Source organism: Lutra lutra, chromosome 2 (genome assembly GCF_902655055.1).
Source record: "Lutra lutra chromosome 2, mLutLut1.2, whole genome shotgun sequence".
NCBI lineage: Eukaryota > Metazoa > Chordata > Mammalia > Carnivora > Mustelidae > Lutra > Lutra lutra.
In genome coordinates this window covers 162,640,919-162,659,112 of record NC_062279.1, presented here as the reverse complement: position 1 = coordinate 162,659,112, position 18,194 = coordinate 162,640,919, and the positions used below count along the sequence as shown (strand labels likewise).

Sequence of the window (18,194 nt, the reverse complement as noted above, 5' to 3'; positions counted from 1 at the left end):
TCTATAACTGTTAAAAGTAATTGGTTCAATAATGGATAAGGTTCCAAAACAGACAACACTAAACCCTGAGGGGTTCACTACCAAACATTTAAGAAAGAAATTCTACCAATCCTTTACAATTTCTGTCAGAAAACAGAAGCAGGGGAATACTTCTTAACTCATTCTGTAAGGTCAGCATTACTCTAATACCAAAAAAAACATAAGAAAAGAAAAACACACCAATATCACTTATGGACATAGAAAAAAAAATCTTCAACAAAATATTAGCAAAACTGAATCCAACAATGTATAAAAAGAATTGCACACCATGACCACTTGGGCTTTACCATGGGTCTATAAAGTTGGTTCAACATTTGAAAGTCAATTAATGTAATCTATCACATCAGTGGATTAAAAAGAAAAATAACATGATTATATCAATAGATAAAGGAAAGCATTTGATAAAATCCAGCACCCACTTATAATAAAAACCCTCATAAATTAGAATCAGAACTTCCTCAACTTGATAAAGAATACCATAAAAAACTTAAAGCTACTGTTAATCCTTATGCTGAGAAACTCAAAGTTTTCCTCCTAAAATTAAGTACAAGGCAAGGGTGTCCCCTCTCACCACCATTTTCAATATCATGATGTAAGTTCTAGCTAGTGCAATAAGACAAGAAAAGGAAATAAAAGGTACACAGATTGACAATGAAGAAATAAAACTGTCTTTGTTTGCAAATGATATGACTGTCTATGTTGAAAATCCCAAAGATTTAACAAAAAAACCCACCTGGAACTAAGAAGAAATTATAGCAAGGTTGCAAGATAAAAAGGTTAATATACAAAAGCCAATCACCTTCCTATACACAAGCAATGAACTAGGGAAATTTCTAAATTAAAAAACACAATATCATATACATAAGTCCCCAAAGAATAACTTCAACTTAGGTATAAACCTAACAAAATATATGAGCTATATGAGCAAATCCACAAAATTCTGATGAATGAAATCAAAGAAAAATTGAATAAGTGGAGAGATAGTCTATGTTCAATATTGTCAAGATTCAAGATATGCATTCTTCCTAACTTGATTTATAGATTCAATGCAATCCCAATCAAAATCCCAGAAAGTAATTTTATGGATATCAACAAACTGATTCTAAAGTTTATATCAAGAGGTAAAACCCAAAATAGCCAACACAGTATCAAAATAGAAGGAAAAGATTTTAAAAGTCTATTTTAAGAGGTAAAAGAGCCAGAATAACCAATATGATACTGAATAACAACAAAGTTAGAGGACTGATGTTACTGAACTTCAAGACTTACTATAAAATTATAGTAATCAAAATGTATAAGCCTGATGATTCACAGACCTGTACCCCTGGGGCAAATAATACATTATATGCTAATAAAAATAATTTAAAAAAAATTATAGTAATCAAGGCAATATGGTATTGGCATAAGAACAGATAATAAATCAATGGGACAAAATACAGACTCCAGAAATAGACCCATATAAATATAGTCAACTGATCCTTGATGAAAGAGCAAAGAAAATATGAAGGAGTGAAAAAAAACTAAAAAACAATCTTTATAAAAAAATAAGTGGACATCCACATATAAAAAAGTTAATCTAGATAAAGACTTTATACCCTTCATAAAAATTAACTCAAAATGGATTACAGACCTAAGTGTAAAGTGCAAAACTGTAAAACTCATAGGAGAAAACCGAGATGACCTTAGGTATGGTGATGCCTTTATAGATACAATATCAAAGACATGATTAATAAAAAGAAAATGGATACGTTTGCTGCATTAAAATTAAACACTTGTGCTCTGCAGAAGACAATGTCAAGAGAATGAGAAAACAAGACACAGACCAGGAGAAAATATTTGTAAAAGATACATCTGATAAGGGCGCTTGCATGGCTCAGTTGTTAAGCATCTCCCTTTGGCTCAGGGCGTGATCCTGGGATCCTGGGATCCAGCCCCACACTGGGTTCCCTGCTTGGCGGAAAGCCTGCTTCTCCCTCTCCCACTCCCCTTGCTTGTGTTCCCTCTCTCACCGTCTTTCTCTCTCTGTCAAATAAATTTTAAAAATTTAAAAAAATGCAACTGATAAAGGACCGTTATCCAAAATACACAAAGAACTCTTAAAACTCAACAATATGAAAACAAACTAAAAAATGGGCTAGAGACCTTTACAGACACCTCAACAAAGAAGATGTACAGATCTCAAACGAGCATATGAAAAGATGCTCCACATCATATGTCATCAGGGAAATGCAAATTAAAACAACAAAATACCACTACACATCTACTGGAATGACCCACACCTGGAACACTGACAATACCAAATGCTGTGGAAATGGAGAAATAGGAACTCATGTTCATTGCTGATTGCAGTGCAGAATGGTACAGGCCCTTTGGAAGACAATTTGGTGGTTTCTTACAAGACTAAATATTCTATTACCATATAATCCAGCAAGTTTTCTCCTTAGTTTTTACACAAAGGAGTTGAAAATTTATGTCCACATAAAACCTTGCACACTCATGTTTATAGCAGCTTTATTCACAGTTGCCAAAAGCTGAAAGCAACCAAGATGTCCTTCAGTAGGTTAATGGATAAACTGTGGTATGTCCAGACAATGGAATATTATTCAGCATTAATAAGAAATGAACCATCAAGTCATGAAAAGACATGGAGGAACTTTAAATGCATATTACTATATGAAAGAAATCAATCTGAAAAGGCTGCATAATATATGATTCCAACTATGTGACATTCTGGAAAAGGAATAATTATGTAAACAGTAAAAAGATAACTGCTAGCATGCTGAAGGGGAAGAGATGAATAGGTGGAGCACAGAGGATTTTTAGGGCAGTGAAAATCCTCTGTATGATAGTATAAGGATAGATCTTGTCATTATACATTTGTCCAAATCCTTAGAATGTACAACACCAAGATGAACCTTAAGGTGAACACTGGATTTTGGGTGATTATGATATGTCAGTATAAAAGTTCATCCATTGTAGCAAATGTACTACTCTGGTGGGGATGTTGATAGCTGGGAGATGATGCATGTGTAGGGCACGGCAGGTATATGAGAGATGTCTGTATCTTCTTATCAGTTTTGCTATGAAACTAAAATTGCTTTAAAAAATAAAATTTAATAATTTTAGTATGAGTGATTTGAGTGCTTTTAATTTATTTTTATATTTTTTATGGATTTATTTACTTATCTTGAAGAGAGAAAGCGCACATGTGCACAAATAAGGGAGGGGCAGAGGGAGAGGAAAAGAATGTCAAGCAGACTCCCTGCAGAGAGCAGAGCCCCACGCAGGGCTTGATTTCACAACCTTGAGATCATAACCAGAGCTGAAACCAAGACTTGGACGCTTAACCACCTGGGTCACTAAGGCACCCCGAGTGATTTCAATTTATTATTATTTATTTAATTTGCTATTTTAAAATCTTGGGTTTACATTTTTATTAACATAAAAAAGTGAAGTAAAATCAAAGAAAATATTTCTTTAGGTAATATATACTGCAAACATATATTCCTAAGTCTATTATTGCCTATAATTCAGAAATTCCCAGAGGGAATTTAATTTTAATTGCTATCCTAAATAGCAATTTGTAATTGTATTTGTAATGCCTTTTATTATAAATTAATAATAAACACACTTCATGACCAATGCTAGAAAGCTAATAAATATTTTAATAAAAGTCCTTAAAATTCTAATTTTAGTAAGTATGCTTCCATAAAGAAATACATCTTTAGAATGCTGCGAATACCTCAACATCTATAACTCTTGACATATAACAGTGCTACTGACAAAAATCGACTTCTAATTCTAGAAGAAAAAAACATGTTGGACAATTTGAATCCTAGAAGGGACCTTGGAAATATCTAGTCTATTTGTCTTATTTGCACATTAAGAAAATGAGATGTGGTCAAGTTAATTGCCTTAGCCAACATTATAGAACTGGCTAGTGAGTGAACTAGTCTTCCTAATTCCAGTCTATGGTATTTGGTTTCAATAACCTTTAGTGTAATTTATCCATATAAAATGAAAGAAAAACATGGGCAGGAGAAATGAAATTATAACATGTGATGGTGATTAAGGGATTATTTTTATATTGATAGTTTAATTTTAGTCTATAAAATACATAAGCATTTATAAAGTGCAATGATTACCAATAATACAACAGGATATTCTTAAAGATTGCGTTGTATAAGCTCTAGTAATATAGATATTTAAGAGTAATAAATTATAATTATAAAAAGCAATCTCTGAAAAACAAAGTAGCTCAAGTTTTTAGTACCAGAGAATATTTAAAGTTTAGTATATATACTTGTTTGGTATTTTATGCAGACTTACACTACCTCTTTAAAGAAAAAAAGGAAGTGTACTTTCAGGAAATGAAAGACCTCAAAGAACATTCCTAACAATTTATATAGTTCATTAAACATCTAGACACAGTACAAGATACTGACATTCACAGATGGTGAAGAAAAAAAAAAATCTCTGTCCTCAGGCACTCAACTTAGAAAGAGTGGCGGCCAAATAGAGTAAGTATGGTACATTTTCCTCTGTCTTTAGGCCTTTGCTCCTGCCCTGGTTATGAAAAGAGAAACAAGTATCTAACTCTAATGGTGATGGAACTGGGAGAAGGCAAGGGAGAGGAGAGAATGTTAGAAAAGCTTCTCAGAAAAGAGGATGGAATAAGCTGTATTTGAAAAATGAGTAGGAGTCTCCAAGCAGACAAAAGTCTGAGTAGGTTTTTTTGCCTGGTGCAAAGAGAAACAACAGAGCATCTCTTGAAGAACCACAAACACATCGAGGTAAAGATTGTGCCTTTTCTTTTAGACATCATGAGTCTGGCATACTTTCCAAACACATATTGGCGGGTTTTTGGTTTGTTTGTTTGTTTTGTTTTGTTTTTGTTTTTAAGATTTTACTTATTTATCTGAGAGAGAGAAGACAAGCAGGGGGAGGAGCAGAGGAAGAGGGGCAAGTAGACTTCCCGCTGAGCAGGGAGCCTGACTCAGGGCTCCATTCCAGGACCCTGAGATCACGACCTGAGCCAAAGGCAGATGCTTAACCAACTGAGCCAACCAGGTGGCCCCACATATTGGAGTTCTGTAGGCAACTGGAAATAAAAGTTTTAGGCTTATGAGAGAGTTTGGTTGAACACAGAGTCAAAGCCATTAGGGAGTAAATGACTTGTGGATGAGACAGTCCAAGAAACATGTACGGAATGAAAAGAGGATCAAAATGGAATTCTTAAAAATACAAGCCCTTAAGGTCTAAAAAAGGAACTCAAATGGGGACGGAAAAAAGGGGAACAAGAAATTGAAGAACTAAGAAAACAGGGCAAAGTAAATTAAAGACCAAGAATATTTCAAGGGCAGAGTAGGCAAGAGTATCAAATGCAGTAGACGTAAAGACTAAAAATGTGTCTACTGTTTCTTGGTGACTTTAGCTAGTGTGGTTACAGTCATGTAGTGGGTGTATGCCAGGACTATGGTAGACTGAGTAATTGATGATTTTAAGGAAGTACATGCCACCATCATAGACTTTTTTTCAGAAGGGTTAGCTATAAAAGTAGAGGAGGCATGAACAGGCGCTAATGCAATTAAGTCTACAGGTTTGGTAGAAGAAATCTGAATGAGTTTCTTAGGATGCTTTCTATTTTCTCTGGGTAGTCGAAGGTGAGGTGTTTTGCTAAGACTCTAAAAAGAAGTGTTGAGGAGAGTGAAGGTCAGAAACAGGCACTGTGAAGACTAATTGAGCTGACGAGGAAAATCTAGGAAGCTCAGGAGTTGTTGTGGACTTGTGTAAGGTTGTGGGGAACTTTATGAACTCACTAAAGAAAATGTTAAATATTTTTTTTAAAGATTTTATTTATTTATTTGACAGACAGAGATCACAAGTAGGCAGAGAGGCAGGCAGAGAGAGAGGAAGGGAAGCAGGCTCCCTGCTGAGCAGAGAGCCCGACGTGGGGTTCGATCCCAGGACCCTGAGATCATGACCTGAGCCTAAGGCAGAGGCTTTAACCCACTGAGCCACCCAGGTGCTCCGAAAATGTTAAATATTAATAGTAGTCCTGGCTATTTTATCAGTAAGGGAGTACCTAGAGCAAAGTATAGAAAAATTTTCTGCATTCTTTAATTTAGCAAATTGAACTTAAGCAAAAAAGTTTAAAATTTGAATAATGTTTATTAAATATAGATATTTTTATATATACCTAGAGATTTGCATAAAAGAAAAAATATAAAAGCAATCCTTTTAAACATATCACATATTTTCTTGATAAGAGAAACTATCAAAGTTAGTAATGTTCTAGTGAAATAAATTAATTATTAGGAACTTAAACCATTATATCCAGTCTTTCTGTTGAGATAAGATTTTTTAAAATATCCTTATGGGTGTGAAATGTGAAATATTCCACTTATCTAACTCCTTAATTATGATGCATTTGTATGTGTAGCTTATTTTAAGTGATTAAAAAGCAACTGAACAAAAAGTTCTGAATCAGTATTCTTATTAAGAAGCAACCATTCTCCCTCTCTTTCCCCCACTTCACCCTCTAATGTATTACCTACAACCATTATTTTGGAACTGTTCCAGTTTGTTGAGGTCATACTTTCACAGCTGAAAACAAGTATAAGTGAAGGAAAGTGTTATATTCAATAAAATCAAAACTGTTTTTCTGATAATATTAATTTCTATTTATAAACTTGCCATTTTACATTTAAAAATTAGGATGACCATTAGCTCCAAAACTCAAGTGTAAAAACTGCCTTTGTATATTATAGTAAACAATCATTATCTAGGATTACTACTTTTATTCTAGAGTGATACTTCTGGAAAAATTCTAAATTTGTTTCTAAATAGCAGCAGTTTGTTTCTCTGGAGAGACAGATTTTATTACTGTAGCTCCTGATTAGGGAACATGGGAGTTCAACTACACCATTAGATCAGAACAAGAGTTACCATCTTTTCTCCAAGTGTTGATACACTCACAAAAAATGCCCAATATATACTCAACATCTATTCTGTAAACTGTTACTTCTAGTGTCACCACAAAAGATCAGCAATATCATTTCTTATTTCAAAACTTCTCTGAAATAAATCACAATGTTTATTCTTTCAAAAAGGAAGAGAATAATTTTTGACAGTGCTGTTCATGAAGGGAGATTTAAAAGACACATATACTACACACAAGCGCACAAGTACATATATAATTTGCAAAAGTCAGAGGTGTAGTTTTTATAATATTAATAATATTTAATTTTCTTAACTGCATTATTATAAATTATAATTAGTTGTAACATAATAAATGCAACATGTAAGTATTATTTTATTACTATCATTAATGGTGATTATTTGTGTCAGGCACTGTGTTAAAAGACTAACATACATCATTTCATTTAACCACCACCACTCTATGATATAAATATTATTTCCTATATATAAGTGTGGGTAAATTGAAGTTTCAAGAAATTTAACTTGCTCAATGGCTCATTTCAAATAAGTTGAGTAAGCTAGGAGTTGAAACCTGGTCCATATGATTCCAAAACCCATGTTTTTAAGGCCGAGGCTAGGGAAGTATTAGTTTGCTATTTATTAAAATCTTTATGTAGATGGATTATTTGATCAATGGGCTTAAAGTAAAAAAAAAAAAAAGAAATTTTTTTTTCAAAAGGAATTAATATCTTCTATAATTTTTCCTTATTGAATCTATTACCAGTCTGTTGGTGATTTCTCTTCATATTCATTTTATTTCCTAAAATAAAACATTCCTATACTTAGAAAAATAATATTCCTATATCATATATCACTTTTTAGAACCATAAAAATAGTAATACGTTTCAAAAGTAACTGTAGGGAGAAAGGGCTCATTTACATGTACTGGGTGGTCCTTCTTTATTTCTCCTTAGTCTAACAACACAGTTCTACCAGATGTCTTCACTGACCTCTACTGGAGGACTCCATTTCTTACAATTTCATTTACTGGTTTTTGTAGCTTTAAGTTTAAAGTATACAACTTATTATCAATAACAAAAACTTCTATGTTAAGCACACAGTGATTAAATTCTGTTAATCTTTTCTTGGAACTCAAAACTACAGTGATTTTGAAAATAAAAAAAGGGAGTGAACACATTAGACTAAGAAACCATAGTAGAGAAAAAGAAAACAAAAGTATTTCTATTTTGAATAATTGGTCACTGAAAAATAAATGTTAATAGCTCAAATTTGGCCCATCCTTTTTCTTCTTACCTCCGGTTGACTGGAAATATTCAAAATGAGAGCCCATAATTCTGCTCTCAGTGCTGTGGGGCTTCCTTGTCTGATATACTGTTGAGCAGCAGCACTGTCTTGTTCTGCTAGAACTGTCAAAAGTATAGAAAAATCTCATTAGAAAATTCATAATTTAAGAAATAACACTGAAATCCTTAATTAAAAATCTTTGAGGAAGTTAACATTTCATCTTTATATCTAACATTACATCATGTCTTGACAACCTTCTTTTACTCTCTGAATTTTGATGTGGCCCTGTTTACAGCCCTATACATGTCAAGCTTTAAATTCCCCACCTCTTACCTAATCTGGTAAAAGTTTTTAATATAGGTATCTGGAAATCACTTTATTTTAACCATAGCTCACATATATATTTATTTATTTATTTATTGGTGGGTACTCTGATTGTCTTCATTTTTTTTTTAAATTTTATTTTTTCAGTGTTCCAGAATTCATTGTTTATGTACCATACCCAGTGCTCCATGCAATAAGTGCCCTTCACAATACCTACCATCGGGCCCTCCCAACTCCAAAACCTCCCCTCCAAAACCCTCAGTTTGTTTCTCAAAGTCCACAGTCTCTCATGGTTTGTCTCCCCTTCCGATTTCCCCCAACTCACTTCTCTCTTTTACCCAATGTCCTCTGTGTTATTCCTTATGCTCCACAAGTAAGTGAAACCATATGATACTTGACTGTCTCTGCTTGACTTATTTCACTCAGCATAATCTCCTCCAGTCCCATCCATGTTGATACAGAATTTGGGTATTCATCCTTTCTGATGGAGGCTTAATACTCCATTGTATATATGAACATATAGTTAATCTTTGTATTCCATGATCAAGTAAAGTCATATTTACACAAAACTCAAATTTCTTATGTATATTCTCTAAGTCATGGATGCTCTAGTATTTGGAAGTAGTATGGTATTTGAAGTATTATGGTTAAGAATTATAAAGGTGATGAGCACTGGGTATCATATGCAACTAATGAATCGCTGAATACTCCATCAGAAACTAATGATATATTATATGTTGGCTAGTTGAACATAATAAAAAAAGGAATTATATAGGATGTAAGATATATATTAGATGATTTCTTAGCTACCTGCCAAAATCAACAGAAAAGAGAGATTTAAATAAAAAGAGGTAGAAAATAAAGGATCTGATAACCTTTAAGAAGGCCAAAAACTATTTGTAAGCAGCCAAGTATACAAAATTAATACATTATCCTGCTTTCATTTTCATTTTTATTTTCTTTAATGGAAATACCAGCTATTAGGTCTGGAAATAAAGGCTCTTCCAAACAAGCAAAACAAAAAAAAGCATATTCCAGACAACTGCTGATATTTATCTAACAAAAAAAAGCATATTCCAGACAACCCCTGATATTTATCTAACATAATGTTTTCTTATTATTTTCTTCTTACTATTTTTTTAAAGATTTTATTTATTTATTCATTGTCAGAGAGGGAGCGAGAGAGAGTGTGCACACAAGCAGGCAGAGTGGCAGGTAGAGGTGGACAGAGAAGCGGGCTCCCAACCGAGGAAGGAGCCCGAGTCGGGACTTGATCCCAGGACCCTGGGATCATGACCTGAGCTGAAGGCAGCAGTTTAACCATCTAAGCTACCCAGGTGTTCCTATTTTCTTCTTAAAAGGGAAAAAAAACTTATACTAAATGAAAATTACTTAACCTAAAGAAATAAAGGGGTCATATAAAATTTAAAAAGCCAAGGCATATTCTTTCATTTATAATTGTGTTTAATGCAAATGTCAAGCATATGAAGGAAAAATGATGAAGTCTGGAATAAATATGATTTTGAAAACTGAACTAGTGAGTTTAGAATACGACAATGCCAATTGCTGTAGAAGGTCCTTGTGACACAAAGACTTATCTGCACTTTGTTTTTCAAAGACAAAACAAGATTTATAAAAACAAGGAAAATAATCTTCAAAGGTGGGGAAAAATTATTCCCCAGAACACTAAGAGCTGCTTTGGTTATTAAGCCTTACCACTGTGAACAGTCATAGAGAAGCATGAAAGTTATAGTTTCTCCTGATGCAGGGGCATATTCCCATTAACACTAATGAGAAGTGTGTGGGCACATCAAAGACAGAGCCTGACTCTTTGATTTTAAAATGAAATTCTGTTGAATGGAATAAGCTAACATTCTTGAAGAATGTGTGTCTGCATTTATTATTTCCTTTTTTAGTGAGCCATCTGTGTACTTCTTTATCTAACATTTATTGATGAAGTGAAAATGATGCATTTCTCCTCTTTATAAAGATTCCCATTATATTAACTACACAACTAAATATTACTCTTTTTAGATTTTTGACTTTTTAGAGATTGAATTTCAGTTGGAGGTACAGAATGCAGACATTTACTTCAGACTATTTCATTTTCAGAAAGTATAAATATAATCAATATCTTACCTTTTTGCCCAATACGTACATGCTCATTTTCAAAAAGTTCTAAAAATGATAAAATAAAATTATTTGACACAAATATGATTAACCATGTTTAGAACAATATTAAGTATATCTTTCTGCTATTGATACTGTTTTAAAGCTAAATGGCTCTATGGAGAACTATAAGAATATATATCTTTATATTAGAAAATCTTTTTTTAAAGTTGTTTAAAGTTTAAGGAAATTAAAAATGAGTTAAGTACATTTAATTAGAAAAAAGGTGATAACTAATTTTCCTTTGTTAAAATAAAACAGTATCTTTTCAGAACAGAAAAATGTCTACTCATCTTGACAGCTTCATTTGCAAAGCCCTACTTTTGCTCTCTAATCTGCCATGACAGCATAGCTTAAAAAAGCCTTAATGCTATTATAGGTAAAATCCCACTATACAAATGCCATTTTAAAAGATTATATTGGAAAAACAAGGACTTACTTTAAAAAAAAAAGTTTTATTTATTTATTCATTTTGAGAGAGATAGAGAGCGAGCGAGCAAGCGCAAGAGAGCAGGGGGAGGGGTGAGGGAGAGGGAGAGAGAAAATCTCAAACAGACTCCATGCTGAGCTCAGAGCCCAATGTGGGGCTGGATCCCATGATTCTGGAGATCATGACCTGAACCAAAGTCAAGAGTCAGGTGCTTAACCAACTGAGCCACCCAGGCACCCCCAAGATTTGCTTTTAAAGTACCAGTCATAATGGGAAAAGACTCAATAAATGAGACCACATTAAAAAAGAAAAAAGTTCTATTCATCAAAAGACACCATTGTGGGGCACCTGGGTGCCTTAGTGGGTTAAAGCCTCTGCCTTTGGCTTAGGTCATGATCCCAGGATCCTGGAATCGAGCCCCACATCGGAGTCTCTGCTTAGCAGGGAGCCTGCTTCCTTCTCTCTCTCTCTCTGCCTGCCTCTCTGCCTACTTGTGATCTCTCTCTGTCAAATAAATAAATAAAATCTTTAAAAACAAACAAAAAAACAAAACAAAAGACACCACTGAGAGTGAAAAGGTAAGTCGCAGAGTGGGGAACTGTATCTGCAATGCATGTACCTGACAAAGGACTTGTATCTAGAACATGTAAAGAACTCCTGGTAAAGACAGACGACTATCTGACAAAATAGGCAAAACATGCGAACAGGTTATTTACAAAAAGAGGAGACCCAAAGGACTACTAAAGTTATGAAAAGAGACTCAACTACATTAGTCATCCAAGAATGTAATTAAAACCATTATGAAATGCATACCCATCACAATGATGAAATGGAAGATGGACAATTTTACATGCAAAGAAAATGGAGTAAATGAACTTTTCATATAAAGGCAGTGGGACTGTAAATAGTGCAGCCACTTGGAAAACTAGAAGCACCTACTAACACAGAATGTATGCACATCCTAGGACAATTAGCAATCTGCTTTTGGGTATACACTTTAATGCATTCATATGTGCCCCAAGGGACATATACTAGAACTTTCATGGCAGCACTACTGGTAATAACCAAATAGTGGGAACAACTCAAATGACCATCAACAGTAGAAATCATCAACTGTATGGTCCCATACCTACAAAGTAAAAAACAGGCAAAACTAACCTACAATGTTAGAAGTCAGGATAGTTGTTACCCGTGAAGGTTGCTAGAGTGTAGAATTGTACCTGGAGGCTTCTGGGATGCTGGTAATACTCTATCTCTTGATCTAGTCAGAGGTTTCACAAGTGTTTTCACTTCATAAAAATTCACTGATCTGTATACTTAGGATCTGTGTCCTTTTCAGTATGTATGTTATACTACTATAATGTTACTCAAAAATTAGAGGAAAAAAAAGATTATGCAACTATGAGAGGGAAAAATTTTAGCTCTTTTCCCCACCCCAGAGAAAATCAGTTTTTCCATTTTCTCTTTCTCTTTCTCCCCACCAGCTGAGAAAGGAGGAACTGTTAATTGGATTTGTTAGATTCTACAACAGTGATTAGTTTACCTCTTCTAATGAATGGGATAACCATGTGTTAAGGGCCATGAACTTACATGTGACTGTCTGGGTAAGTACAGCCTGGGTCCCCTGGCAACCTGGTGACCATCTTGGCACTTGATTCCCTCCTCCCAATTTCTAGCAGTCCTGCTTTGAGGAGTAGAGAATAAAAACAACTGCATCAACTAAAGAGACTATCAGCCTCCTCTAGCAGATGTAGCGTTCCTTCCTCTGCTGTATGTATGTATGTATGTAGGTATATATATATATGCATATGTATGTGTGTGATAATATACATATGTATGTATGTATATACGTAATATGTAATGTATATTATAACAGCAAATACCACACTGATTCTTATCTGAATCTTACTTTCCACTACCTCTTCACCAAGAGTAAATATTATGTCACACCTATGTGTTCACTAGTCTCTGGCCCTTAGCAGGGTCTCATATTTGTTGTGTTACAGTGAATCAAAAAAGAAAGAACTGTATTCTAGATTAAGAAAATAATTAGGCTTTCTAAAGCATAGGTACTACAGGATCTAGAATAATTTTAAGCAATTCTTAAGGGTTATTTCAAAAATGAAAAACATAAATATCATTCAGAGTTATACTATTATTATTTTCTTTTCCTTTTGTTATATGTACGGCTATCACTGGCCATGAACAGAAATACAAGGTATCTGTCTTAGTCTGTTCAGATTACTACAATAAAACACTCACAGACTGGATTATAAACAACAGAAATTTATTTCTTACAGTTGTGGGGCCTGGAAGTCCAAGATCAGGGTACCAGTATGGTTGGGTGCATGCCCTATTCTGGGTTGCAAACTGCTGACTTTTCTCTGTGTCCTCACATGGTGGAAGGGGCTTGAGAGATCTTTCACAAGGGCACTTAATTCATCCGTGAGGGCACCATCCTCCTGACCTAATCATTTGCCTGAGGACCCACCTAATACCATCACCTTGGGGATTAGAACTTCAAAATATTTCAGGACAAAAACATCTAAACCACAGCAATATCTTATTCTGTGAGATATATGATATCTTCTCATAAAATAAAAAGGACTATCAAAGGTCAAGGGGAAGGCAGCATATAATGGCAGACTTTGGAGGCAGACTGTTTAGTTTTGAATCTTGGTTCTAGCACTTACTAGCTTTGTGACCTTGCACAAGTTACTTAACATCTCCACTTCTTCAACTTTAAAATGGTAGTAAAACTTCTATCTCACATGATACTAGAAAATTAAAACCATAATCAAGTATAACTATATACCACCAGAATGACTACAAAGAAGATGGCATACATTAAGCATTAGCAAGGATATAGGACAATTACTTCTACTCTCATACCTTGTTGGTGGAAGTGTAAACTGGTATTATCCTTTTTGAAAATTCTTTAGAAATTATCTACCAAAGCTGAACTTATGCAAACGCCAGAAGAGAATAATCATCTTCCCAGGTATATACTTAACAGAGGTGTATACATACATTCACCAAGAGAAACAAACTAGGATATTCATGGCAGCCTTATTTGTAATAGCCCCAAACTTGAAACTTCCCAAATACTCATCAACAGTAGAATACTATAATGCAAAAAAATTGCTCACAATTACACAGAATATGGGTGAATCTCGCAAACATAATGTGGAACAAAAGAAGTCAAACATCAAAGAGTACATACTATATGCTTTCATTCATACAAAGTTCAAGAATTGGCAAAATTAATCTATTCTGCTAGAGATCAGAATAGTGGTTATCTTTGACAAAGCAAATAAAGATTGAAAGAGGATAGGATGGGGCTTCAGTTTATTGATCTGGGTGGTATTTTAATATGTGTGTCCACTTCATAAAAATTCAATGGGTCATTCTCTTACGATATATGTATTTTTCCTTTTTAATAAAAATATAATCTCTACACGTAACGTGGAGCTCAAACTCATAACCCAGAGATCAAGAGTCACACTCTTTTCCAACTGAGTCAGGCAGGTGCCCCTGTAATTGTCCATATGCATTATATATTAATAAAGTTTTTAAAATGGTAATAGAACATACCTTCTAGAGCTGGGAGTTAAAATTAGACAATACACATGTAACATATAATATGTACTCAATGACTTTATTATATTTGTTATTGTTATTAATAATAAGAAACAGCCAACTTCTTTATTTTACAGAGAAAGAAACAAGTCCAGAAATGTAAAGTGACTTGCCCAAGTCACACAGCTAGCCAGTGGTGGAGGAAAGATTGGCACGATTCCACTACCATATAGGCCTCCATATTTTAAGCCAATTTTTACTTCTTGTTTATTATAGCTAAATACCGATCTGGTCTTTTATGAAAATCACATTTATTTATCCACAAAGAAGAAAAGTTGTGGAAGTTTTCTGTTGGGTTAATATTTAAAAGATACTAATTTTATAGCCCAAGTTTATACAAGGTAGAATATATGTATACAATTAACTTGGTGATACAAATAGTTATGAAGATAGTAACAGCCAGTAAAGGAAAACATGAGTGCTGCCAATGACAGTTTTGCCAACCAAATGATGTAAGTATTTTTATTTATTTATTTGAGAGAGAATGAGTGAGAGAGAGCATGAGAGAGAAGAAGGTCAGAGGGAGAAGCAGGCTCCCCAAGGAGCTGGGAGCCCAATGCGGGACTCGATCCTTAAGTCCGGGATCATGACCTGAGCCGAAGGCAGTCGCTCAACCAACTGAGCCACCCAGGAGCCCAATGATATGAGTACATTTAATGACTTTTCAAAATTAAAGACCTTCAAATTAAAAGACAAAATCTAGTTGAATTCTGATAATAAAAACATACAGAATTCTATTCAATAATTAACAGAAATCAAGGAGAAGCAAAAAGTATGCTTGGTTTTCAGACATTAAAAAGTTACTAGATTAATTTGGAAATGACCAGATAAGCCTTCAACTCGTTCTCATTTAGCATTAATTATATGGTGTATGGGAGAAGCACTTACCAGGAGGCACTTGTGTAGAATCATCTATACCCAGCTGTCCTGTAGTTAAGCCGAGTTCTACAAAGAATTCTTTCTGAAAAATAACATAGAATTAACATACATCTCAGACTTTGCTACACAATATTTAAAAAATCAGTCTCCTCCAAACATCAGCTTAAATAAAAATTACAATGTAAAATGAATCTTTGCTTCATTCAAATATCTTAACAAGAAGAGGTTTTTATTCAACTTTTCAAAAGTAATGCGTTAGTCAGAATTTTGCCTTATTAAGTAATAGATTAATCGGTTAAGTAAGACATGATAATTATACTTTTTTTAAAAAAGATTTTATTTATTTATTTGACAGAGAGAGAAACAGAAGAGATGGGAACACAAGCAGGTGGGAGAGGGAAAAGCAGGCTTCCCGCTGAGCAGGGAGCCCGATGTGGGGCTCGAGCCCAGGACCTCAGGATCATGATGCGAGCTGAAGGTAGACACATAACGACTGAGCCACCCAGGCACCCTGATAATTATACTTTTGAGTAAAGAACTAATAACATTCAAATCTTTCCTAACACACACACACACACACACACACACACACACACATACAGTATATGTAGAACTCAACAATTTTATTTTTTAAATTCATTGCCTAAAATTACCAAAATGATTCTCTACCTGTTTTCTATGGTACTATACTTCACTTCACCTTTAATCAACTAAACACTGCAAATATCCAAAACAACTTAAATTAATTTTTAAGTAAAATTAAACTACCAAGCATTCTGCTAAACTAAGAGCAAATTAGATTTATTCTCCAGACTTCCTCCACTTATCTAGTAATGTCCAGGGAAAGTAAACATGTTTGTCTGTTATTTTTTAAATATACAACAACCTCATATTATTCACATTATGTTTATTCCTTAATTAAATATTTCTATTAATATTTGCCTCAGTGTTTTGTTATTATTCTAATTGCTAAAACCAAACTTCCTTCTCCTTTAAAAGATGAAATTAGTTTTAATCCTTCATAATTATGTATTATTATTTAAGTTAGTGATTTATTTCTGCCCCTCATAAGACAGTTATCCAGCCTAACATGCATAGTCATTTTATTTTTGTATTGATTTTAAGTAACTGATGTTATACTTCAATTTTTAACTAAATTTGAATTTTATATATACTTTCAAAAAGCACTTCAATTTATGTTTCTAATTTTTAACGACTAAAGAGGAAAAGTCCCTTCATACTACGGAAGGGACCTAGATCCGATAAACATGTCGTTATTAGCTTCTGTAACCACAATGGAGAAGGGAATTTTACTTATGCTAAGTCATGTTAAGGTACAGAAACAGAACTCTGAACATTCATTTTCTATCTCACTGCTCTGTACTATTTTTCACTCAATAGCAGTAGACCTGCACCTCAATCTCAGATTTCCTTCAAAACTTACCCAAGATACTAGGCTTTCTGGGATGCCTTCCTTGAAATTATGGGCTAATGGAAACAACTTTCTATGCTACATGTATTACCTTTTATAAACCTCTAGCAAAGAACAGAATCATATCATATTGAAATTATCTTCTTACTGTCCATCTCCCCAGTAACCCGAAGCTCCTGGAAGACAAGGACTGTGTCTTACAAATATTTGTAGCCCCAGTACTTAGCAGTGTGCTAAGTGACATATTGCAGAGGGATCCCAAAAATACTGAGTCACAGTGCTGAGCTCTAGTTTTCAACCTGTTGCCTCTTTGTGACTGAATCGGTAAATACAAATGAGCTGACAATTTCACTTTCGAGTTAAAAATTTTTAGTTTATTAAAAATGCCCTTTTAACATGGATGAGTTTACATAAATAACACTGTGAACTAGGTTTGAAAGCCATCTATTATAGGATCATTTGACTCATGGAGCCTCAGTTCAATACTCACACACACAGACCAGGGTCTCAAATAAACTATGCATCATGGAGTCAGAACCATATCCCCAGGCCACATGACTCAAGGAAAGCGGGAACAACTAGCCCTAGTCACAGCAGGAAGAGAAGGACTAACCATACTCTTAGTGGGGACAGCCACAAGTTTTTTGAAAATTAGCCACAGGCTTTTGGTTCTTCAATAGCTAAGAACGAATCCACATCAACTCCAGGTCTCCCCAGACAGACAGAAGGCATAACTAGTCCCACTCACACACATACTAAACTTTTCATACAGCAGCATCCTTTTCCTGCTTCTTTACCTAGCAAACTCCTTCAAACTAGTCCAAATGGCAGTACCTCTAAGAAGACCTCCTACCACTTCCAGCAGAAGAATCTGCCACTGCCTCTTCTTTATATTTTATATAAACTACTACAAACAGGTCTTCTAATATTTTAAAAAATAACTTCTTAAAAATTAATTTTTTAATTGATTATATTTTTAACAGTAATGATGAACAGTTATATACTACTTACTAAGTGTCAGGTACCAACTATATGTCTTATATTTTAGTTTCTTAG

General features: G+C 34.2%; 1 protein-coding gene across 7 annotated transcripts in view; it reads right to left on the bottom strand.

The window, feature by feature from the left end:
* TBC1D19 (TBC1 domain family member 19) overlaps positions 1–18,194 on the bottom strand; it is a 156,902-nt gene that overhangs the window by 72,179 nt on the left and 66,529 nt on the right. For all 7 annotated transcript variants that reach the window (XM_047719058.1, XM_047719057.1, XM_047719062.1 and 4 more), the window contains 3 exons: positions 15,716–15,788; positions 10,729–10,767; positions 8,275–8,387 (listed from right to left, as the gene is read on the bottom strand). In XM_047719058.1, the coding sequence (XP_047575014.1) occupies positions 8,275–8,387; positions 10,729–10,767; positions 15,716–15,788 (225 nt within the window). The remainder of the gene's footprint in view (positions 1–8,274; positions 8,388–10,728; positions 10,768–15,715; positions 15,789–18,194) is intronic.